The sequence below is a fragment of the Pristis pectinata genome, chromosome 26 (assembly GCF_009764475.1).
Source record: "Pristis pectinata isolate sPriPec2 chromosome 26, sPriPec2.1.pri, whole genome shotgun sequence".
Lineage (NCBI taxonomy): Eukaryota > Metazoa > Chordata > Chondrichthyes > Rhinopristiformes > Pristidae > Pristis > Pristis pectinata.
The window spans coordinates 6,670,249-6,696,288 of NC_067430.1; the positions used below are offsets into that span (position 1 = coordinate 6,670,249).

The 26,040-nt window shown below is 42.3% G+C and overlaps 1 protein-coding gene across 2 annotated transcripts in view; it reads left to right on the top strand.

The window, feature by feature from the left end:
- The first annotated feature begins 250 nt into the window (after window positions 1–250).
- Window positions 251–26,040, top strand: part of ajap1 (adherens junctions associated protein 1) — a 235,440-nt gene continuing 209,650 nt past the window's right edge. For both annotated transcript variants that reach the window (XM_052039608.1, XM_052039609.1), the window contains exon 1: window positions 251–665. In XM_052039608.1, the coding sequence (XP_051895568.1) occupies window positions 628–665 (38 nt within the window). In that variant the 5' untranslated portion in view covers window positions 251–627. The remainder of the gene's footprint in view (window positions 666–26,040) is intronic.

A 26,040-nucleotide genomic window follows, 5' to 3' on the forward strand; every position in this document is an offset into this window, starting at 1 on the left:
GATATTCGCTGGGAATAGGAACTAGGAATCGATTTATTGTTTTCCTGCTCGCTCTGGGGGCGTTATACAACAGCAATGGCATCAGTGGTTGAGAAGTTTAAAGTAATAGGTTAAGCACCATTAATTGCGATGTTGAGGATTAGTCGGGTTTGAGCATGGGTTGACACCTTTGGCTTTTTTTTGCTGGAAGGTGGTGGTGTTATGTTGGGGTGGGGGTGGGGATGTTGAACTGACGTCAGCTGAAGCCAGACAAGGCTCTTTCCTCAGTCCCTTGAATCCTCATCATTTCATTGAAAGGCTCCGTGAGCCGAACATGCGAGAGGAGGCTGCTCTCAGATCCCGTCACCCGAGACCCTTCGCTTCTCTTTCTTTCTGACCTCTCTTCCTCTCCAGTTTTCTCTCATCTGTGTCAACGCAGACTCCTTTCTGGGCTGGTGGGGAGATCTATTACTTCCAAGCAATGGCCAGTTCACCAACGGCGTTTTGGGAATTACCTGAACGAGAATGAATAGCAGCTGTCTCTTACGAAGCTTGGCATGGGATGTTAATATTCTTTGAAACTATTCGGGGAAAAAAAGATGGTCTCTCTCTCTCTGGGTTGCAAAGACACGGTTATGTGAGAAGCGAATGCTGCGAGTATTCACCATGTTGCTGAAGCGCTTGTGGTAAGATTGTTTTTGACGAATTCACTTGCAGTTGCGAGATTTGGCTGATTTGCCTTTCCTTGTTGCTGACATCTGAGGTATCTTTTCTTGCTAAAGGCAGGGGGGCGTGGTTGCAGGAGTGAACCTTCCCATTGATTTATATAATATGTTTATTGAAAAGCTGGGGAAAGTAAAGTAGTTAGGCAGGTGAAAAAAGGATGTAAAACAACTAAATTGCAGAGCTCTCCACTGGGCAGCGCTAGACATCTACACACATCCAAAGCGGAGCACATTCAGCACCACGGAGGGTGGACAGCTCCACACCAGGCAGTCAACTTCAGTACTGAAACTGGGCAGTTCACGACTCCCGGGTCAAGAAGTGCAGGGGAAATGCAATGTGAAACAAAGAGGGCGAGAATAGTTTAAAGTAAAGTAAACCAATCGTGCGGGAGGACATCTTGTTAAAAAATGTTCCCGTGCACAGCTGTCGGACATTGAATTGGAATAAACTGGAAGCGTTTTGTATTTTGATGTTGAATAAAATGCGAGAGTTGGGCGTAGCTACGTGTGGACGGATTAAAAAAGTATAATCAACTGTGAGGTACGTGTCTATCTGCCAGAACCTAAAGGTATCCTTAGCTGTATATTTGTAGATCTCTGATGCAATGCTAGAAATGTAACACACTTGAAATGAGTGGACAAGTATGTATCCATTTCAATGTGATAAATAGTAGCTAATAATAGTATATGTCTAATAATATACACGTAAAATGCTCGTTTTGCCTACACAGTAAAATATTATATAACATAACAATCAATATTAAATTAGGTCAGTTTAATGCATCAAATATTATTGCTGAAGTATTCAAGACTAACAGATTAATGTAAGAGAGAATGGTAAATGTAGGAGAATAAATCCTAAGGAAGTATTAGAAATAAAGAGGAATCTGAATAAAATTGAAATATTAGTACAAAACTAATAATATAACAGGGAGTTAAACACGTTTCAAAAGAGAAGATTGCCATTCAGTATGTAGAAGAAAGTCAGTCCGTGAATATATCTCCAAAAGATACAAAATTGATATTAAAGGTTATAATTATTATATTTTTGTTATATGTGGGTAGTCTTTGACTGATTTTCCATAGAACCCCCCTACTCTCCATCCTTTCTATATTGACAATGGGTTGGCTGATGCCCATGTGAGAAACTGTGTCTCATTATCTGAAGCTGCGATCAGGGGAGTTATAACAGAGACGGGAAAAAGCAGCAGGATTTCCAAGTGGGAGTTTTATGTGGATCAGAGGCAACTGAAAGGTTCTTTGAAAATAATTAGATTTTCCAGGGACTGACTGGTTACAATCACATGTGAGACAGACGGACAGAGACAGACAGAGAGACAGAGAGAGAGAGAGAGGAACCAGCTCAGTTATGTTCATGTAAAGCTACCTTAAAACTAGTCTGTCACCTTTACATCTAGTTGTGTATATGTGAGCAAATTTATTCCTAAATTCAATCATAGATTCACTGTAGAATGTACAAGTGTTTGCAGGATTAACATAGAAGGGAACAATGATATTTGTTTTAACATTACCCAGTGTGCTTGGAACTAGTGATTTATGATGTCAGTATGTGTATATGTTTATGTATGTGTATACTATATGCATATATGAGATAAACATTTTGACACGTACTGTGCACAGACAGACAATAATAAGGTGCATTAGTTTTTCAGCTTCCGAGGACTTCTTAAAGCAGAAAATGCACTTGAGTATTTACTGCACAGGTCCTAATATACCCACTCTCCCCACCCCCAATCACCACACGCCTGTCCTCCTGTTAACACTGTAGGCTATTTGACTGTGGAAGGCATTGCATCTGAGGGTGATCTTGCCCTCTGCTGAAGTCCACATACGTGTACTTGCCAGCAGAGGTCAGTGCATGGTAATTAGGAGTGGAGAAAGTGATTGATGTTTCCCTTCCTTCGCCTGAGGTCGGTCATGACAGCTGAACTGCTCAGTTAAGATCAACTAGCATTGGAAAAGGAACTTTTATCCACTCTATGGCTTATAACAGACTATCAAAAGAGTTATGCAAATCTGTTGTTTGATATAAATAATTATCTTTTTACACAAGATTATCTATACATATGTTTATGGAGAATGCATACACCCATAAACAACTCCCTCCAGTAGGCTTTCTTTACACTGCTGCACATCTATATGCAAATATGCTTCATAAATATATATCATCTATCAAATCTAGCAATGGCAAATCGGAGAATTTGTTTTTGTACTTTAAAGAGTTTTTCTGGTTCAGTTAGGTAGGCTTGTATTCACACTCCATTTGCTACATTGTTATCGTACAGATGTGCAATGAATACATTAGCTGGCTGTAATACGGGCAAGGGGATCAGAGTGATTCATTGATTATTTTTCTGTTGGTGAGCCAGGTGGGTGGGGTAAAATGTTGGACTGGGTCACTGTCTCACCTCCCACCCAGCTTGGGAGAGGGTCCCTGCTGTCTGTGTTGATTGGTTTCCTTTTTATTGAAGGTTTGAGAAAATTGATGTATGCAATTCTGTTGATTAAGTCTCCCAGAAAGAGACCAGGTTTTGTGTTTCTCGACTGATGAATATTATTAGAACTAAAATTGCATTGCATTTCATGCATTCTCAGCCTTTGTACATTTTGTGTCTCTATATTGTTTGGATTATACTGCTGTTATCTTGAGCTAAGCATGTGTTGGTAGCACTCTTGGCAGTGAGCCTGAAATTTTCAGGTTGTGTCACACTTCAAACCACAGACCACAGAAATCCAGGCTGACACTCCAGCACTGCAGTGTTGGAGGTGATGTGTTTCAATTGACACCTTAAACTGCCCACTTCTGAAAAGCAGAGGAACTCTTGCCGGAGTTCTGGCCAACGTGAATCCTTCCACTAACACGATCAAAATTAAAAACTTGTGGGAGCTTGCTATGCACTAATTAGTTGCTGTATTTTCTACACTGCAGCTGTGTAGAAACTTCTTCAATGGCTGTCAAGTGCTTTGGGGCATCAAGAAAGATGCTTATATAAATGCATGTCGTTTATTCATTGGGAAGTGCTTTGCACTGCACAAACAAAACCTTTTTTCTGTTGAAATAACCAAGTGTAAAACAAAACCAAAGCAGCTCAAACATGATATGGAAAGAACTTCCTGCACTAGGGATCATGATAAACCTCTGAAAGAACGGCACATCAACAACCAACGCATTTTCCAATGCAGCTTTGTAATAGTCAGTACAGATGGGCATTAAAAGGGCAGTTGATCTTGTTACATATGGGTTTGGATAATGCATCATTACTGGGAACAATGCTTAAAATTATTGTTTTCACAGCTAGTTCCTTCTGTAATTGTCTTTCGTAATGAAATAATTCATACACAAAACCCAATAAGACATCGACCCAATTAAATAAAATTAAATGGACTGAATAAAGCAATAATTCAGAGCAAGATAAAATAGTTCAACATCTTATAGGTATCAAATTTGTTAATCATTTGTGTGAAATTCTTTTGCCTGCTACAATATTAGCTTAATTTTAATTTGTGATGACATAAATATGTAGGAGTGAATTAAAAGGTAGAGTTCATAGAGTAAAAGATTTACGAGGATGATTCCCGGAATGAAAGGGCTTACTTATGATGAGCGTTTGTCGTCTCTTAGACTGTACTCACTGGAGTACAGAAGAATGAGAGGGGACCTCATAGAAACATTTAGAATGTTGAATGTTGAAAGGACTGGACAGAGTAGGTGTGGTTAAGCTGTTTCCCCTGGTGGGTGAGTCCAGGACTAGAGGGCACAATCTTAGAATTAGAGGGTACTGGTTTAAAACAGAAATGAGGAGAAATTTCTTTAGCCAGAGGGTAGTGAAATTATGGAATTCTTTGCCACGTACAGCAGTAGAGACCCGATCATTGGAGGTGTTTAAGGAGGAGATTGATAGGTATCTAATTAGTGAAGGTATCAAGGGATATGGCGATAAAGCCGGAAATTGGGGCTAGATAGGAATAGTTTTGGTTTAGCTCATGGAGCAGACTCGATGGGCCGAATGGCCTACTTCTGCTCCTTTGTCTTGTGATCTTGTGATTTACTATTGCAGTCTTATATTTGCAATTTGACCTGTCTCCATTTGATGACTTACAACTTACTTTGAACAATCAATTATTGTGAATATTGTCTTGGAATCAAAGATGTCTTGCTTCCACTCCACATTTGTGGGTTCTGGGATGGCTGATGAGGCCGTGGTGGGAACAGAAGACTGTCCCATAGATGAAGCAGTGGGTGGCTACTCTTGTAGGTGGATGAGTGGTTTGTGAGGTAGTGAGATCCTTCCACTGCTAACACACAGGCCTTCTGTCAACTTCCAGTGCATGATTTGAGGTCCTCAATGCCTTCCTTAAGTGTTCCTTCTTCACTTTGAGCAGTTGTGGTTCAGAGATTCCCAGGAGACAGTAGGGAATGTTGCATCCCTCAAAGCACGGCCTCGAATCCTTTCCACGGTCTGCCTGGTAATCTCCTCCAGCAGCGCCTGTTTTGGGAGTCTGGTCTCAGGTGTGCTAGTGATGTGCCTGCCCAGTGTAGTCGACTGTGCTTAATTAGAACCTCATTGCTGGGGTGGGGGTGGGGGGGGGGGTGGATACTGATGTTAATTTGCTTGCCCTTCTAGTAAATGTGGAGGAGTTTGTGGAGATGGTGTCGTTATCACATACTTTCCATGATAACATTTCTTGGTTATAATGCAAGTTTCCTCTGTAAACGCCTCTTGGTCATTTGCACTTCGCCACCAGAAAGGCTCCATAATTCCTCAATGTATCCCAGGATATAAATCTGATTTGCCCTGAAATTTCCAAGATCCAACCAATTTTATTTCTGCTTCCTAAATTGTTGTGGGTTTTGTTTTATGACCACAGATGACAACATGAAATCACAAGATCAAATTATATTGAAAGTAGGAAAAGGAACCTGGACTTTAAAATGGCCAGTAAATTGCAGTTTTCTTTCCCTGTCGAATTATCCCTCACCCTATAACCACACACCAACTGAAGAGGGCATACGATCTGGTTTCCCTCTGTCCAACACAACAGGGGATCAACTAATATTATATTCTAAATGATAAATATGGCAAGGGAACTTTTTAATTCTCCTCTATGTTGCCTGTTTTGCTATTTTCTATTTTTTTTCCATATACTGGATAGTTTAGATGAAAATATTCCACAATTTGGCACACAGTTATATACCAAGCATTTCTGACTCACTGAATTATTGAGGCATGGGAAGCAATTTTAATTCTATATCGAATGCATCTTTGAATGAGTTGAACTGTTTTTTTGTTGAACCAAGATCTGTTTTTTTGTCAATACATACCTTATTACATGACACTAAAAAGATAATTGCAGACACACTTCTATAAGAGAGAAGATTATTTTAAACCTTTTTCTTCTTTAAGTACACATATGGTCTATGTAAACAATTGGAGGTACATTGTCTCACAGAGAATAGATTCTGTTTAAAAAAACCATTGCATGAGCCCTTCTCTGTCTCCTAGGTTTAGAAACCAGGTTTTGCTCAAATGAGAGTGAGGTCCTAAAATAAAACTAACTCCACATGCTTAATAAGGCCAGTGACAAAACGATGACAAGTTAATCTCATAAATAAGATACAGGTTTCATTCACGGCCTTGGAAGACAGATAGTAGGAATGGATTGTGGTTTTGCTGGCACGTCGGCTATGTTTTGGCGAATTTTGGAGTTAACTCAGCAGTAACTGAATTTGGAATATCATGTTCATTTTTGGTCACACTGTAATAGGAAAGAGGTCATTAAACTGGGAAGACTACAAAGAAGATTTACGAGAGTGTTGTCTGGACTTGGGAGCTTGGGTTAGAGGGAGAGGTTGGGCAGGCTAGGACTTTATTCTTTGGAGCGCAGGAGACTAAAGGGTGACCTTATGGAGGTGTATAAAATCGTGAGAGGCATAGATAGGGTGAATGCACTCAGTCTTTTTCCCAGGGAAAGGGAACCAAAAACTAGAGGGCATAGGTTTAAGGTGAGATGGAAAGTTTTAATAGAGACCTGAGGGGCAACTCCTTCACACAGAGGGTGGTACATACACAAAACGAGCTGCCAGTAAAAGTAGTTGAGGGAGGTAAAATAATAACATTTAAAAGACATTTGCATAAGTATATTCATAGGAAAAGTTTAGAGGGATATAGGCAAAATGTGGGCAAATGGGACCAGCTTAAGTGGGCACCTTGGTCGGCATGGACGAGTTGGGCCGAAGGGCCTGTTTCTGCATGTATTACTCTATGACTAATCCTAGGGCCTGAAAGATAAAGGGTGAATGGTGCAAGACTTGTGGTTTAATATGGACCACTCCTGCTCCACTTGACTCCACAATGCTTCGGGCAAAGTGAGTGCTCGACTGAATCTTGTTGGTGACTTCCTCCACAGAAAATGTTTAATGCAAATGAATGGTCAAAAAAAAAAGTATGTTCTATGGCTGGGCCTCCTGACTAGTTGAGATCCGATGATATTGAGATGTATCAGTGATTTGCGAAAAGAAAAATTAAGTGACGAAGTCTGTGGATAATGGAACATAGAAACATAGAAAACCTACAGCACATACAGGCCCTTCAGCCCACAAAGTTGTGCCGAACATGTCCCTACTTCAGAAATTACTAGGCTTACCCATAGCCCTCTATTTTTCTCAGCTCCATGTACCTATCCAAAAGTCTCTTAAAAGACCCTATCGTATCTGCCTCCACTACCATTTCCGGTAGCCCATTCCACGCACTCACTACTCTCTGAGTAAAAAAACTTACCCCTGACATCTCCTCTGTACCTACTCCCCAACACCTTAAACCTGTGTCCTCTTGTGGCCACCATTTCAGCCCTGGAGAAAAGCCTCTGACTACCCACACGATCAGTGCCTCTGATAGTGTCCTGTCAAATCACTTGGAGAAGAGAAATGTCAGATAAAGAAACAAGCACTCATCTGGAAACTGGGCAAATGGGACATAAGTCACAATTAAAAGAGAAAAGTAGAGCATAATTGATGAAAAGTATGAATAATTGTTGAGCATCTTTTGGTATCTCTTGTACTTTGGGATTTCAGTGGTTCTCTTGATCTGCTTGTTCTATGAAATTGATTGCACACTGAAAGATTCATCATTAAATAAATCGTAACAAGATGAAAACTTCATGTATACTTGCTTGCTAAACGTTGATAGAGTTTTAAAATAGCAGGGTAGCAATGACCAAGAAAACTGGAATGTTGCAGTGTGTCAGAAGCTCCACAACATGTTAATTTGTGGAGGAGTATTGAGGCATTGTAGGGTGTTGAGAACAAACTTAGAGGCTGGGTGTTCTTCTGGTCTGTCCCCTCCACTTCTTTGCTGATTGTAAAAACAAAAAATGCTGAAAACTCTCAGGAGGTCAGGCAGCATCTGTGGATAAAGGAACAGAGTTAATGCCCCAGGTTGAAGACCATGTGTCAGAACTTGGAAAGAAGCAAAACAAGTTAGTTTTCGGGAGTAGAGAAGTGGGGAAGGGATGGATAGAACAGAGCGGACATTTTTGATAGGGTGAGACCAAATGGGTTAATATGGCAGTTAGAAGTAAATTATGCTTCTTTATGTTATGTGTTACTCATAATAAAGTTGTAGGACATGCCCAATAGGCAGACTGTACTAATGGAAAGAATAAAACTGGGCCAAAATCACAGATGGATGACTGACAGAAATGGTCCGTTCTGATATAGTCAGAAAGAAAGCGTAAGTTATCTGAAGTTGCCGACTGTGTAGTCTTGCTCATTTGGATCAGTAGAGTTTTAAAGTCCTCCAGTGATCGTGTCAATTCATCAGTCTTTACATGTAGCCTGGGCAGTGAGCATTAGCAGTCTTCTCTTTTACAATGGGATGTTGGGGATTTGCGTAGAATCACTAAATGAGCTTAATTTTCTTTGTTTTCAAGTTAATACATATCTTTGCATCTTGTCAGGTGGAACTGACCTCTCAAGCATCAATGTTTTTTACTATAAAGTTTTTTAGTCCTCCAAAGATGTATGATATCTGTAACTTGAAAACGTAAGATAGAGAGGGACCAGCTCTTGGAGAGTAACAATGCCATTTTGTTGGGTCAAATGCCCTCTTTCTGTAATGTTCTATTCCATGGTACTCAAGCTCACCTCTACTCAACAGATCACTTTATCTCCCTGTACCAAACCTTCCTTCTCCCTACCTCCTGCGAGAGGCAGAGTCACAGAGACCTATGGTCAATTGGGGAAAAGTCTTTGCCAATTATTCTCCTCTGTCTCTTTGAAGAATGATAAGACAATCTCTTGGGGATCTTCCTTACCCAGACTGGGAGACCTGGCTAAGCACTAGAACTAGCTTAACTGTGGCAAATAGTGTGGTACTTGCATCAAAACCTTCTGCCTCCCAGACTCCTTTATGGGTTATCATTAGTCTGAGGCAACTTGCTGTCAATTGTAGCATCGAGAGAGATGTCATGATCTGGCACTGCAGCAACCATATATCCAATTAAGTAAGGGATATCAATTGTACTGTCAACAGCAGAAATAGTTTCATTCCTGCAGCAGCTTCCTTAGAATGCAAAGTATTATAGCACAAGCCACAAGCCATATTTGCATAGATTGTGATTATACTCTCTGCATGTGTTTACATTGTGCAGCCTCTGATTAATTAAAACATTGGTCACAAGCCATGGTACAAGAGCCATTTGGTGGCAGATTGGGTTTCATTCAGAAACATTTGGAACTTTGAAACAGTATGCTTCTGATCTTGTTGCTTCATTTTTGGAAGGGGAAGTATCGCTACACTCCAAAATGTAGAATTATGGTGGTGTGTTCCATGGTGCACACAGAAAACAAACTACTGAAGGAACTCAGCAAGTCAAGCAGCATCTGCAGAGGCAAAGGGATAGTCGACGTTTCGGGTCAGATGCTGCTTGACCCACTGATTTCCTCCAGCAGTTTGTTTTTTTGTTCCAGATCCCAGCATCTGCAGTCTCTGTGGTCTCTGACTTGAGATAAGCTTAGGCCCATGTGCAGGCTTTTAAAGGGAACAGAAAATAACAAATGGGGTGGAAGGAAGAGAAGAAAATGTAAGAACTGCATGGAACAGAGCTGCGTAGGGAGGGTAGGTCGGGAGGTGACATGCTCACGTGTTCAATGTATTCTGCTTTGCAATCATGAAACTGTGTCTGCAGCTGATATTCCTCAACCAGTTGGATATAAAGTTGCCAGAAGATGGCATCTCTGATCACTTTCATAAATTATATTAAGGATATATGGAACAGTGCTGAACCAATCAAATATATTCCAAAAGATGGCTTGTACTATGCAGACTTGGATGAATTCTTTAATCAATGCAGAGGTACAATTCATCCACTTATGCTGTCTTATTTGTTGCACGTCATTCCCAAATATACCTCTATCACTGCACTCCTCTACACTTTTATGATAATTGTAGCAATCAAAGTCAGTTACTGCTAATTAGTAAACGGAAATGCTTTTATTATGTTGTAGCATTCACAGAGAATTGGAGTCACTTTTAAGAATAGAATCTCACTCACCGGGAACATGGAATGGGAAATGGATTGTGAATTCATTCCCTGAGACTCATGGTGTTCTTCAAATGTTGTTCATTCAATCTAAAATCTGGAAATTTCAGCACACCGTGAATTGATTGTCACTGAACCCTGCAGATAATGTTCTCAGTGAAATATCCCCATCTCTGACCCTTGTGTACATCCCTCTGTTTCTCTGTGAAGCAATGGATAGCCTCATATTCAGCTCGACCTGAAACATCAACATTTCCTTTGCCCCCCTTCAGATGCTGCTCAACCCACTGAGTTCAGTAATTTGCTTTTTGCTCCAAATTCCAGCATCTGCAGTCTCTTGTGTCTCCATACTTTGGAATTCACTCTTTAAATCCTTTCATCTCTTCACCTCTCTCTCCTCCTTCAAGGCCCATGGGAAGACCCATCTGGTTAATTAACCTTCTGTTCAGTTGTCCTCATAGCTCTTCCTTCATCACAAAATCCATTTTTGTCTGATTTTGCTTCTGCAAAGTAAATTGAAATGCTTTTCAATGCTGAAGATATTATATAAAGAAAAGCTTTTGCTGCTATTGTTGAGGTTTGGGTTTAAGGAGCTGATAGCTGATGTAAGGTCAGTATTCAGAGGTCAGAGTAGTGGTCAGGACAGTGGCACATCTGGTAGAACTGCCATCTCACAGCTCCAGTGACCTGAGTTCAGTGCTGATTTCCCGTGCTGTCTGTGTGGAGTTTGCATGTTTTCCTTGTGACCACGTGGGTTTTCTCCAGTTGCTCCAGTTTCCTCCCACATCCCAAAATCGTACAGGTTGGTAAGTTAATTAATCACTGTAAATTGTCCCAAGTGTGTAGATGAGTGGTAGAATGTGGAGAGAATTGAAAGCAATATTGGGAGAATTAAATGTAATTGGTATAGGACTAGTGTATATGGATGCTTGATAGTCACTGTGGACTCAATGGGCCAGAGAGCCAGTTCCTGAGACACTGATTTAAGGGTGGCGCCAGGGAAGATGATGAGGAGTTTAGAATCAGTGGTCAATATGTCAGATTAAGTGGAAGGCTGTTTAGGGTTGAACTGAGAAGAAACTTCTTCACTAAGAGGATAGTGAATCTTTGAAATTCTCTACCCGAGAGTGGCGTGGAGGTTCGGTCAATGAGTTCATTCAAAACAGAGACTGATAGACTTCTGGATAGTAAGTGAATCATGGGATATTGGGATTGTGCAGGAAGATGGCATTGAGGTAGGAGATCATGATCTTGATGAGTGGCAGAACAGGCTCGAAGGGCCGGATGGTCTACATCTCCCCATGTTCTTAAAAGAGATGAGAAGAGACTTTATATGCAGGGAGTCTAATACCTGGGATCTGCTGATCGAGTGAACACTGAAAGGAGATTCAATAGTAACTTCCAAAAAGGAAATGGACACCAATTTGAAAAGGAAAGATGTACAAAGCCAGTGGAGAAAGAGCAGGAGAGTGAGGGTAATTAGGTTGCTTATTCAACAAGCCGGCAGATGGGTGTGTGATTCTCTGATTTTGTCTGCAGAGCAATGTTTTAGCTAAATGCATCATTCATTGCGAAAAAGGGAATACATGCGACACAAGATGCTAAGTAGTAAAAACAATTCCCATATTTGAATTGTCATCATCTGGGCCCTTCAGGGAAATGCGTCCCATCAGATCCACAGTTGTCTCTTCAAAGCCGTCTGGTTTTCAGAATAGAGTCTGCTGCTTCCAGCTGCATGCAGTTCTCTTTCATTAAATTGTAGATGATTCTGTAAAGAAAAGAAATGAGAGCTGTGGGTTTGCAATGCAGAGTTTGTGTAAGATTATGGAATTATTTAAATGAGCTGTAGCTGTGGACATAAAATAAAACTTGCAGCCTCATAACTGCACTGAATTTTACTTGAAATAAAATATTCATGCCCCGTCTAATAGCCCCTGAATGGGTTTCTCCGTACCTTTATAAATGTCCTCATTGCCTTTCACTGAGTTTTCAACTTTGTCATCTCTTTTCATGTCTTGTGTTTAATATTATGCTTCCTACTAAATGCAGACACTATAATCAGCTTGCCAGTTTTCTGTTGCCATGACTGCATCCTGTGCTGATTTTTTTATAGGCTTCTCTGGTTCCCCCAGATACATTCCTTTGCTCTTCCATGAGTTAAAAAAGCTCTATCAATCTGTGAACTCAACCTTTCACCAATGCTTTTCTCCTTCATTGTGAGCTGATATTTCTTCCTCTGCTGCAGCAAGGATTAGTCCTTCCTCCCCCCACCGCCCCCCCCCCCCACATTAAATTGCTGAAACATTCAGTAATGACTGAAAAAGCTGTGAAAGATTATTGAAGGTGGGCCTTCACTGGCTGCAAGGACTCTTGTTAAAGTCTGAAGAACAAAAATCTGTGCACATGAGACTGACGCTGCACATTCCCCTGCGTCCTATGTGTTTTCGATAGGCTCCGTCAGATTGCTTCACACTTATTTTTTTTAGTTGCTAAGCTCAACTAATACTCAGCATAAATCGTATGCTTGAACTTTTGCTTCCAGTGTTGTCTGAATCGGAAGGCTCAAGTCTCATGCAGCATCCTAAGACTTGCGCATGCACCCTAAGGTGACAGTTCAATGCCTTACTGAGGAAGTGCTGCCTCATCAGTGGTGAAAGTCTTCAAAGGAGACCTCACACTGAGCTTGCACCTATCTGTTTGGGTGGATCTTAAAGAAAAGGATTTGCTGAAAAACAACAAAATATTTTCTGTTCCTTGCTCTAAGGAACATTAACTGGGTCATTCATATTACTCCATTTTGTGGGATCTTACTCAGTATGTGCTCTTGCTGCATTTCCATGTAACTACACTGCTACATGAAGACACAAGATACTGCTGGGATCCGAAGCAGCAAACTATCTGCTGGAGGAACTTAGCAGGTCGAGCAGCATCTGTGGGGAGTGGGGGAAGGCATTGTTGATGTTTTAGGTCCTGATGCGGGGATTTGATCTGAAACATTGGGAATTCCTCCCCTTCCCCCCTCCTCTGCCCCTGCAGATGCAGTTCAACCTGCTGAATTCCTCCAGCAGGTTGCTCGTTGCTATTACACAAAGCTCTGAATGAAATGCTTGATGGTTTATCGATGCAAAACTTTATCCTTTTAAGTTTTGTTGTGTTGCTTAGCCATTAAACGACAACATATATGAGTGAAGTGGAGCACTGGCGACTAACTTTATCGCCATGAGTCGTGCAAGGAGAACAATCTGTGAATTTAGTGTAAGTAAAATTAGTATTTTCCAACAGCAGTGACCCTGGCCTTCCGTTGCCTGTCACTTTCATTCCCATCTCACTCCTGCCCTGACCTCTCTATCTGTGGACTCCTGCACTGTTACAACGAGGCCCAAGGAACAAACCTCATCTTCCACCTGGGCACATTGCAGGACTCGATATTGAATTCTCCAACTTTAGATAACTTTTGAACATTGAATTCTCCCACTTTACATAATCCCCACCCCCTCTTCCTCACAACCACACCCCACCTCCACCACGCTTCTTCTCTTCTTCCCTTTCCTAGACTCTTTTTTCCCACCTTTTTTATTTGCCTTTATCTCCCTACCTTTGACCCATTCCCCGATGGATCTGCTCTCCCCTCCTCCCCCGCACCTGCCCGTCACTATCTCTTACCAACATCTACCTATCACCACCCTGTGCCCACCCCACCTCCCCTCTTTTCTCCGCCTATCACTGCTCTGCTTTTCCCTCCTATGTATTGGGCTTCCCCTTTTCCTATCTTCAATCCTGAAGAAGGGCCCTGACCCGAAACGTTGACCGTCCGCTTTTCTCCACGGATGCTGCCTGGCCTGCTGAGTTCCTCCAGCATCAGAGTGTTTTTCTTCTAGATTCCGGCATCTGCGGTCCCTTGTCTCGTTATATAACTTACTCTTTATTTCTGTTGGTATCAGAACTAGTTGCTATCTCTCTCCTTTCTCTTTCATTTGTAAATTCTAGCCTGCTGGGCATGTCCCACTAGACCAGACTATACAACATCAGTAACATGTTACACAAAGGAGTTTAACTGCCCCTTAACTACTACATTTTTTAACCCTATCAGAAAAATTCTCTTTGCCACACCCATTGACCTCTCCCACCTTCTCTGCCACTGAAGCAAGCCTGTTTCTCTCTTTCTCAGTTCTGATGAAAAGACTCAGACCTGAAACATTAATGTTCCTCCTTCTACAGATGCTGCCTGACCTGCTGACATTTTCCAGCATGTTTTTTTTTATATTTTGGGTTTCCAGAGTCTCTAATTTTTTTGTTGATTTTTGTGTATTTTCCAGTGTCCATGTATAATGGATTTGTTACTAGGGAAGCTGCTAATTTACTTTATTTTTTGAATTTACGAGTTACCTTCAAAAATAAAACAGATTTTGTTTTTATGTAATCCAACCAGAAAAACATTGGCAAACAAAGCACTCACCCACACAAAGTGTTCCTTTGCTAACATCCTTTTGTTAAGATGAATCTTCCAGAGTTCAGTCAGCACTTTGAGATCCACACACACAGTTCACAAATATGTCACTTAATCCAAACGACCGATTTGGGCTGGAATCCAATCAACACTGGTAGCTCCTTCACAGAGATTTCATGTTGTGTCTTCAAGGCTGGAGCCTATACTTTTGGCTTCTGTGGTCTGAGATTTGTCTATTTGTCACAGTGTTTTGCTGCAGATGGGTTCAATTGAAACCTAATGCATCTCAGCACATGGATTAAAGATCTGGAAGGGGAGACACTACTGAGGATCGCTGTCAGCAAGCAATGCCAACCTCTAAATTCAGGTGCACGATCTACAATGAGTGGCCACATTTCTGAAGCAACCATCACCGACATGTTAGTACAATAAACCATTGAGGTTTGTATTGGTAATTTGCAAAATCAAAGAATAGATATTTCTTAATGCCTATTTTTTGTAAATCCATGCACAATTGTGGTTCTGAACCATATAATTCTTGTGTTTTGTGTCTTGTGTTTGATCACTGCCTGAGGCAAAAAGAATAGAACTAGCATGCATTCCGACCTTAAATTATTTCCCAAAACCATAGTAGAAACAAAGGCCTTTTCAATCTCTTTGCAAGGGATGCAAATGTCCCTTCTAGGTGATTAACTTGCATTTTTTCCAATCTAGTCACAGAGAAGGGGCTAATACAGCACAGAAACAGGTCCTTCACCCCACTATGTCTATGCTATCCATCTGGTACCCATCCGTATCCCACTTACCAGCACATGGTCCATAGTCTACTCTGCCTTGATGATTCAAGTGCTCGTCCAGATGCTTCCTAAAAGTCATGAGAGCACCTGCTTCCACCATCTTCTCAGGCAGTGTGTTCCAGATTGCAACCATCCTCTGGGTGAAAAAAACATTGCGATCAATCCCATTCCATCTTTTTTTTCTCTATAACCTATTCCTTCTTACTAATATTCCTGCTAGCCACCGACACCAGGGGTAATTTACAGCAACCAATTAAAGGCACAGTGTTGCCAATAAAATAAGAAGCACGATAAAACACACCAGACAATGCGTTTGCTGAACAACTCTACTTCTTTATTATCACAATAGATTTGAACAACTCAAAAGATTCACTGCGTAGTTACAAACAACCACTTAACTCTTTAGTTTCACAACTCTTTTAGTTACTTGCACAACGCTTCAGTTTACTTTCACAACTTCCAAAACTCACAGCTTGAATCCAACCAGGGTTGAATCTTGGCGGGTTCTTCTCTGTCCCCGACCCAGGGTCGCCTTCTTCAGTGATAGGTCTCCAGGGTCGCTGCTGCTGGTCATCTTGTAAGGCAACCTTTTATACATTCCTTCACATACCTCCCAAACATTGCTTAGGTCTTTATTGCCTTTACACAGCCTTAATTCCAATCCTATCCCAGCACTTGTATCCTTAACTCCTTCAAATTCCTGCTGGCCCCGTCCTGCGATTATTTTAAACTTCTGGTTCCTAAATTACCAGATTTATAATCTAACAAATAGTACTTTTCCACAAGATAACAAGTCCCAAACACTCCTATCTGCTTGGCCTGTCTTCCAGATAGCTCACAGTGGGATGTTCACAATGGGACAGTGCACAGGGCTGTAAGGCTGCCTCAGCTATGTTCTCACTTGACATCTATGTGTCCACTACATGACCTTCTGTCACTGTGACCCTTTGTTCTGTGGTTTCCAACATCTCTTCTTAAGCAGAATATTTTCCCCCAAAGCATGATGAGATACTTGACATTGCTCTGGCTGCTACAACAATCTGGAGCCTGGCCACGTGGCCTCATACACTGATCTAATCTATCCCAATGTAATCTGAAGGAACAGAATCTCCTCTTCTGACCAGGCATATTTCAGCATCAGGACTCAACACTGAACTCACCATCTTCTATCAGTCGACAGCACGACCACGTGTCAATTTTGGTCTCCACCATATCACAGACATTCCCTTTGTTCATTCAACTCCTCCCTCTTCTCTGCAGTTTTAAACATGCTTGTGTTCCATCTTTTCTTCATTCTGATGAAAGGATATCAAGCTGAAACATTAACATAACTTCCCTCTCCGTTGATGCTACCTGACCTGTTGAATATCTCCGGGGTTCCCTGATTTATTTCGAGTAACCTCAGTGCTTTACAACTGATGAGATCATTTTGAAATGGGTCAATTTGTGAAAAAGATCTGTGGCCACCAATTTAACATGATCCACGAAACAGAAATTCAGTGAATGGCTTAATTTCAGTTTGAGTGCCACTGAAACAGAATCTGCTGGAAATGCTCAGCAGGTGAGGCGGTGCCTGTGGTGTAAGGAACAGAGCTAGTGTTTCAGATCGATAACAAGGAAAAGTTGGTGATAAAGCAAGACTTGAGAAGCAGAGATAAGATAAGATCTTTATTAGCCACATGTATATCGAAACACACAGTGAAATGCATCTTTTTGCATGGCGTATTCTGGAGGCAGCCCACAAGTGTCGCCACGCTTCCGGCACTAACACAGCAAGCCCACAACTTCCTAACCTGTACGTTTTTGGAATGTGGGAGGAAACCGGAGCACCCGGAGGAAACCCACACAGATACGGGGAGAACGTACAAACTCCTTACAGACAGTGGCCGGAATTGAACCTGGTTCGCTGGCGCTGTAAAGCGTTATGCTAACCGCTACACTACCATGCCTGAGGAAAGGAGAGAACAAAGGGAGAGACCTGTGATTAGGGAAAGGACAAGTGTAATTAAAGGAATGTGATATTTTTATGCGAATTACCGCAAAGGTGTCAATAGGAACAGCAGAATAATTATCTGAAGATATCAGGAGCTAAAAGCCTTGAATGCTGGGTGTGGGTAATGCAAGTACTAGATTATTGTAATGCTGACTATCTGAAATTACTTAACTCCATGTCAAATGTTACACAGGTGCACATTCAGAAGACAAGGTGATTTGAAAGCTTATTTGAAAACTCAAGCTTATTTGAAAAGGCCAAGAGACCATGGACGAAGAGATCAGAGTGAGATTAGGGTGGTGAATTCAAGTGGCACGTGCTGGAGGTTTGTGGTCATCAACCTACACTTGTAGAGGAGATGAGTTATGTGGCAGGCTGAATGGGAAGTGTAACTAAATCAGTGCATCACTGAGAGAGAGTGAAACTGCAAGTAATATTCTTGGTTTCATCTCACCAAGGCTCTACATAACTGCAGCAAGATATTCTTGCTCTGGTTAGTCTTTTCAGCACTGGCATTTCACAGTTCCATCATTCAGAATTAATTTTCCTTCTGAGTATTTTAGATAATTATTCTATAACTGGCCTTATAAATCAATATTAAATTACAAGAGAACAGTTAAGGTGAATGGTCAGCCTTTTTCTAGGGTAGGGGTGTCTAAACCAAGAGGGCATAAATTTAAGGTGTGAGGGAAAACATTTAAAGGGGATGTGAGGGGCAAGTTTTTTCACGCAGAGTGTGGTGGATATGTGGAATGATCTGCCAGAGGAAGTGGTAGAGGCGGGTACAATTACAACATTTAAAAGTCATTCGAACAGGTACATGGATGGGAAAAGTTTAGAGGGATATGGGCCAAACGCGGGCAAATGAGAGGCAACTTGGTCAGCATGGATGAAATGGGCCGAAGGGCCTGTTTCCATACTGTATAGCTTTATGACTCTATTTCAAGACCACCCTTACACCTCTCCCCTCAACTCAATCACACATCTCACCTTCACCATCCCCAATCACAACACCTTCTTTCAAGGTTGCAAACACCGTCCTGACTTTAGAGCCCTGGTGAGATAGCCCTGAAACCATAAGAAAACATACAGATGTAATCAATAGAGGGAGTAGAGATAGATTCCTGAGAAGGGGATTCTGTCCTAACAGGAATTGAGGAGATTGGATCCTTACTGTATTCCCAAAAGGAAGGATGTGCTTGCAATGAAGAGTGTGCAGAGGAGATTCACCAGGTTGTTGCCTGGTTTGGAGAACATTACTTATGGAAAGAGATTGGATAGGTAGATCAAGACCAGGAAAGGTAGAGCAAACAGGCAGATAGTGCAGGATTCCCCAGTGGCCATAAGTATACCCCTTTGGATACTGCTGGGGAGGATGACCTATCAGGGCACACAGCAGCAGCAGCAGCCAGGTCAGTAGCATGGTGGCTGGCTCTGAGGCTCTGCAGGGAAGGGTAAAGTCAGGAAGAGCAATCGTGATATGAGACTCAGTAGTTAGGGGTTCAGAGAGGAGATTCTGTGTCCGCAAAAGAGGTGCCAGGATGGTATGTTGCCTCCAGGGTCCCTGGGTCGAGGATGTCTCGGAGAAGCTGCAGAACATTCTCAAGGGGGAGGGTGAGCAGCCAGAGGTTGTGGTGCACATTGCCATTAATGACATAGGGAGAAGTTGGGAGAAGTTGGGAAAAGGTCCTGCACAGTGAGTATAGGGAGTTAGGAAAGAGGCTGAAAAGCAGGACCTCGAAGGTAGTAATTTCTGGATTACTCCCGGTGCCACGTGCTAGTCAGGGCAGGAATAGAAGGATGGAACATATGAATGTGCGCAGGGGGCAGGGTTTCAGGTTCTTGGATCATTGGAATCTCTTTTGGGGCAGGGGCGACCTGTACAAGAGGGACGGGTTGCACCTTAACCAGAGGGGAACCAATATCCTGGCCAGGAGGTTTGCTAGTGCTACTCAGGAAGGTTTAAACTAGTTTGGCAGGGGGATCGAAACCAGAGCACCATGTCAGAAAGTAGATGGATTCAGAGGAAGGTAGATGTCATGACCAGTAAGTCTGTAAGGAAGAACAGGCAGGAGCAAGGTAATAGACACAATGGGACAGATGAGTTGAGGTGTGTTTATTTTAATTATAGGAGTATTAGGGGTAAGGGTGATGAACTTAGAGCATGGGTCAGTACATGGAACTGTGATGTTGTGGCCATTACAGAGACTTGGTTGAGGGAGGGACAGGACTGGATGCTGAATGTTCCGGGGTTTTGATGTTTAAGAAAAGATAGAGGAGATAAAAGGGGGGAGGGAGGTGCGCTATTAGTCAGGGACAATATCACAGCTGCACTCAGAGGGGACATAATGGAGGGCTCATCCACTGAGTCTATATGGGTAGAACTCAAAGGTGCAATTACTCTGATGGGATTATACTACAGACCCCAATAGCCACTGGGACTTTGAGGAACAGATATGCAGGCAGATTAGGGAAAGGTGTAAAAACAACAGGGTTGTTGTCATGGGTGACTTCAACTTCCCCAATATAGACTGGGATCTCCTTAGTGCAAGAGGTTTAGACGGGGCAGAATCTGTTAGGTGCATCCAGGGGGGTTTCTTAAATCAGTATGCAGATGGTCCAACAAGAGGAGGGGCCGTACTGGACCTGGAGTTGGGAAATGAGCCCGGTCAGGTGACTAACCTTTCAGTGGGAGAACAGTCAGGAAACAGTGATCACAACTCCTTAAGTTTTAAGATAGGTATAGATAAGGATGAATATGGGCCTTGCGGAGAGTATTAAGTTGGAGCAGGGCAAACTACAAGAGTAATAGGCAGGAACTAGGGAGAGTTAATTAGGAACAGCTGTTTTTGGGCAAGTCCACATCTGACATGTGGAGGGTGTTTAAAGACCAACTGCACAGGGTACAGGACAGGTATGTTCCAGTCAGAAGGAAGGGCAAGGATGGCAGGGTGAGGGAACCTTAGATGTCGCAAGAGCTGGTGAATTTAATCAAGAAGGAAAAGGAAGCGTATTTAAGGGTTAGGAAGCTAAAATCAAACGGAGCCCTTGAAGATCATAAAGAAGCTAGAGAAGAACTCAAAATGGGAATTAGGAGGGCCAGGAGGGGGCATAAAAAGTCCTTGGCAGGTAGGATTAAAGAGAATCTCAATTCATTCTATACATACATCGAGCAAGCGGATAACCAGGGAGTGAGTAGGACCACTCAGGATGAAGGAGGGGACATGTGCTTGGAGGCGGAGGATGTGGGTGAGGTCCTAAATGAGTACTTGGCGTCAGTACTTACCAAGGAGAAGGACGTGGAGGATAGGGAGATCAGTGTGGAACATGTTAATTTGCTCGGGCATTTTGAGATAAAGAAGGAGGTAGTGTTGGGTCTCTTAAAGAACACTAAGGTGTATAAGTCCCCAGGGCTGGATGGGATATACACCAGGCTATTGAGAGAGGCAAGAAATAAGATTGCTGGGACCTTGACCAAGATCTTCGTGTCCTCTCTAGCCATAGGTGGGGTCCTGGAGGACTGGCAAGTAGCTAATGTTGTTCCATTGTTCAAGAAGGGAAATAGTGATAATCCTAGAAACTATAGACTGGTGAGTCTCAAGTCAGTGATAGGGAAGTTACTGAAGAGGATTCTAAGGGATAGGATTTATGAGCAATTGGAGAACCGTAGCCTAATTAGGGACAGTCAGCATGGCTTTGTGTGGGCAAGTCATGTCTCACTAACTTAATTGAGTTTTTTGAGGAGGTGACGATAGTGATTGATGAAGGTAGAGCTGTAGATGTTGTCTACATGGATTTTCATAAGATATTTGATAAGTTCTCTCATGAGAGGCTCATCCAGAAGGTTAAGATGCATGGGATCCACGGTGAATTGGCCATTTGGATTCAGAATTGGCTTGCCCAGAGAAGACAGAGGGTAGTGGTCGAGGGGACTTATTCTGCTGGACATCTGTGACGAGTGGTGTCCCGCAGGGATTCATACTGCAACCTCTGCAGTTTGTGATGTACGTAAGTGACCGGGATGAAAATGTGGATGGGTGGTTTAGTAAGTTCGCAGATGATACAAAGATTGGTGGTGTTGTGGATAATGTAGAAGATTGCCAAAGGATAGAGCAGGATATAGATCAGTTGCAGATATGGGCGGAGAAATGGCAGATGGAGTTTAATCCAGTCAAATGTGAGATGTTGCACTTTGGGAGATGAAATGTAAAGGGACAGTACACAGTTAATGGCAAGACCCTTAAGTGTTGATGTACAGAGGGATCTTGGGATCCAAATCCATAGCTCTCTGAAAGTGGCTCCACAGGTTGATAGGGTGGTAAAGAAGGCATATTGGCATGCTTGCCTTTATTGGTTAAAGCATTGAGTTTAAGAGTCAGGATGTTGTTGCAGCTTTATAAAACTCTAGTTAGGCCACATCTGGAGTATTGCATTCAATTCCGGTCACCCCATTACAGGAAGGATGTGGAGACTTTGGAGAGGGTGCCGAAGAGGTTTACCAGGATGCTGCCTGGATTAGAGGGCATGAGCTGTAAGGAGAGGCTGGACAAAATTGTGTTGATTTTTCTGGAGAGGCAGAGACTGAGGGGGAATTTGATAGAGGTTTATTAGATTATGAGAGGCATAGATAGAATAGACAGCCAGTATCTTTCTCCCAGGGTCAAAATGTCTAATACTAGAGGGCATGCATTTTAGGTGAGAGGGGGTAAGTTCAAAGGAGATGTGTAGGGCAAGTTTTTTACACAGAGAGTGGCGGGTGCCTGGAGTGCATTGCCAGGGATGGTGGTGGAGGCAAATATGATAAGAGGCATTTAAGAGGCTCTTAGATAGGCACATGAATGTGCCAAGAATAGAGGGATATGGACGTTATGTAGGCAGAAGGAATTAGTTTGGCACAACATTGTGGGCTGAAGGGCCTGTACTTTGCTGTACTTTCCATGTTCTATTGGTTATTCTCTAATTCCTTCACTACCAACTTTCATCAGGCAGCACTACATTTATTACTATTTGATTTCCCTGGCCTTCTACCCTATTACATACCTTCCCTTGCATTCCCTTCCCTTCCACCAACTTTCTTTGCTTCTTGATGCTCATTTTATCTCCAACTTCTCCTTATTCTGATGAGAGGTCATCCTCCTGAAATGTTCGTGCTCTTTCTTTCTCTTTCTTGATGCTGACTGGTTGCATCATGGCCTGATATGTCAGTTCCAATGCACAGCAACGCAAGAGGCAACAGAGAGTTGTGGACACAGCCCGGTTCATCACGGGCATGGCCCTCCCCACCACTGACAGCACCTACAGGAGGCGCTGCCTCAAGAAGGCAACATCTATCATCAAGGATCCCCACCATCCGGGTCATGCCCTCTTCTTACTGCTACTGTCAGGCAAGAGGTACAGAAGCCTGAAGTCCCACACCACCAGGTTCAGGAACAGCTACTTTCCTACAACCATTAGGTTCTTGAACCAACCTGCACAACCCTAACCCTCCATCAGCAATGGAACACCTTTTGCTCTACCATGGACTTGTCTCTGTGTTTTTTTTTGCACTAACATCTTGGCTTGCACAGTCTATTTCTTCCCCTTTCACTGTTTTGTTTAATTTATGCATAATTTTTGTTTTGTGTGTTGTCTGAACCTACGGTCCTGTGATGCTGCTGCAAGCAAGTTTTTCATTGTACCTGTACCTCACTGTACTTGTGCACATAGCAATAAACTCGACTTGACTTCACTTGACCTGCTGAGTATTCCCAGGGATAGATATTGCTCTTCTTTGCCAGTTGATCTTTTTCATCCACCAGGCAGGGCTTCATTTTAATGTTCTATTGAAACAGCAAAAGCTGGACAATACAGCACAGCCTTAGCACTGTACTGGATTGTCAGTTTACGTACTGAGCTCAAGTTTCATGCCCCATGACCCAGAGATGAATGCTCAGTCTCTATACTATGGCTGATGCCATTGCCAAGTTGGTTAATCTCACCCAAAGGTATGATGAATCAAACTCCCCATGATAATCTATGCGATAATGACAGTGAATCCTGAGGAACAGATTACAGAAGCACAGGGTCTGTACCAAACCCATATAAACTGTGGGTTCAGCCTCACCTCGAGTATCGCAATCATTTCATTGCTTTGTGTGGGCAGGGGGATAATTTGCAAGAATGATCGAAGAAACTAGATTTATTACAATATCGATGGTTAAGGGGAGGTTCAAAGGATGTGCCTAAAATTTTGAGAAAGTAACGAAGGAGACAGGAAGGTTATAACCAGAGGGCACATGCATAAGATAATCAGCAGAAGAAATCAGAGGGGAGATTCAATATTTTTGCTGTGTGTGTTGTTATTATCTGGGCTGCCATTCAAGGAAAGCCACTGGAACCAGATTCAATAGTAACTGATAATGGAATTGATCACGTATTTGAAAAAGAAGGATTTGTTGTGATGTGGGAAACGGGGATGTAGGACTAATTTCGTAGCCCTTTCAAAGAACTTGTGTGGTATGATAGATTGAATGGCCTTCTGTGCTGCAAGATTCTATGATACCGATTGACAATAGTACTAGGTTTGTATATAGTGCTTCAATATAGAACATTAGCTGGAGTCATCGGGTACACTTGCATGCAGGGAATACCCAATACCAACGTATGTATTGGTGACTACCTACACTGCTAATCCACTGAGACCTCCTTCAACTGGGAGAAGATTTAGCTGTGAGAAATCCGTGTTTACAATGGCAGATGAAAGGGTCACCCATCGAGACATCGTCATTGTCATAATGGCATGAGAGGTAACCATAGGCGGATGAACATAAATTCTGATTTAAGCCAAATTCAAGTTTAACTACGTGTTGTTGTGTTACAGGTCATGTTTGCAGGTGTGCTGTGGGAGCTGAGACTGCATTTACCTGGTCTGGACGGTGCATGTCATGCAAGCCCTGAGCTCACTTCAGGCTTCAAACAAACCATTGTGGCTGAATCTAAATGCATTTGCTTTCTTCAGGTTCAGACAAAGGTGGGGCTGCCTGCCCATGTTGTGGGAGGGAAGAATTTTATACTGGGTTGCAAGGAGCCCAACAGCCTTACTTTTAGTGCTGGGGGGGGGGTCTGCTAACTCTGATTTTTTTCTCCTGGGGTGAGCTTTCTAGTCACGTACAGCATTGTATCCTGGAACCACACTGGTGGGTGAGTACACAAGGTACCCTGGACACTCTGCAGGCTCCCCTCCCAGGCATACACCATCCTGACTTGGAGATACTGTATGTTCCTGTTTTTTTCATCATCATTGCCTCTAAATCCTGGAACACCCTTCCAATAGCACTGTGGGAGTATCTTCACCAAAAGGACTGCAGCAGTTCAAGGCAGCTCACCCACTACCTTCTGAAGGGTGAATAATGGTGAGTAATAAATGTTGGCCTTACCTAAATCCTGAAAAATGAATTTATAAAAAGGTACTTGATGATTTGCAATCTGGAAAATGATGCACAGTGAAATTTTTCTGTACAGTCTACACTCTCTTTAAAATTATATGGTAATTCTTACCCACTTTCTGCATTAAGTTCCCACAATGTTGTCTTGTTCAAGGGTAAGATTTAAATAATCGGGTGATTCTACATTTTAAGCACGAAATATGAATTATTAAATGCAACCTGCTAATGGTGGAGCAAGCTCAGCCAGAGTGAATAATTCTACTGTTTAGAGAGGGCGTAGGACTTTGTGTAAAGAACAATACGTCAAGCTTACGTCCAGCAATGTAGCCATTGAAAAACTTGACAAGGCTTTATGTCGCTGCATGCTAAGCTCAGCGTTGGAATGAAGAACAGAAGGAGGCCATTCCACCCATCAAACCTGTTCCACCATTCAGTCATGTGATAAGAGATTTGCATCTACTTGTTACCTTGGTTTTCGATTCCCTTAATATCCTTAACTGAACAAATAGTAACCTCAGTTTTGAAATTTTCACTCACCACTGAACCTCGACAGCTTTCTGGGGCAATGATTTCCAAATTTCCTCTCCATTTTTGTCAAGAAGTGCAGGTGCATCTTGACATCACCTGTGAACAGGCCAACTGTTAATTCTGTTCCGTCCTTTGTTCTGGTGACACCAACCATTGGAAATAGTTTTTTTCTCTACACTGTCATATTTTCATTAGAATTTGATGAAAATTATCCTCTGGTGTCAAGGGTGTACCATGCAAACTATTTTTATGAATGAATCCTTTTAGATTTGGGATCTTTGGTGATCTACAATTCCTTAAAGTGGCCTCGTTTCAAATGTATTTAAATTGCATTGTTGTTATTTTCACAACATTAAAAATAGAAAAGGCTGGTAAAGAGGAAATAACTCAGCAGCTAGGCAGTGTATGTGGCAAGAGAAATAGATTAGCATTTTAGTTCAATGACCTTTGGAGGATGTCAGCAATGAACAGCTGTCAAATATGCCCAAATTTGCCTAAACTGCCACTGTTCAGTTTCCCCTCTGATGTAAACAGTCTCGATACAGTTTCTTACTGTAAAGTACAATGTGAACACAAGTGGTTGTGC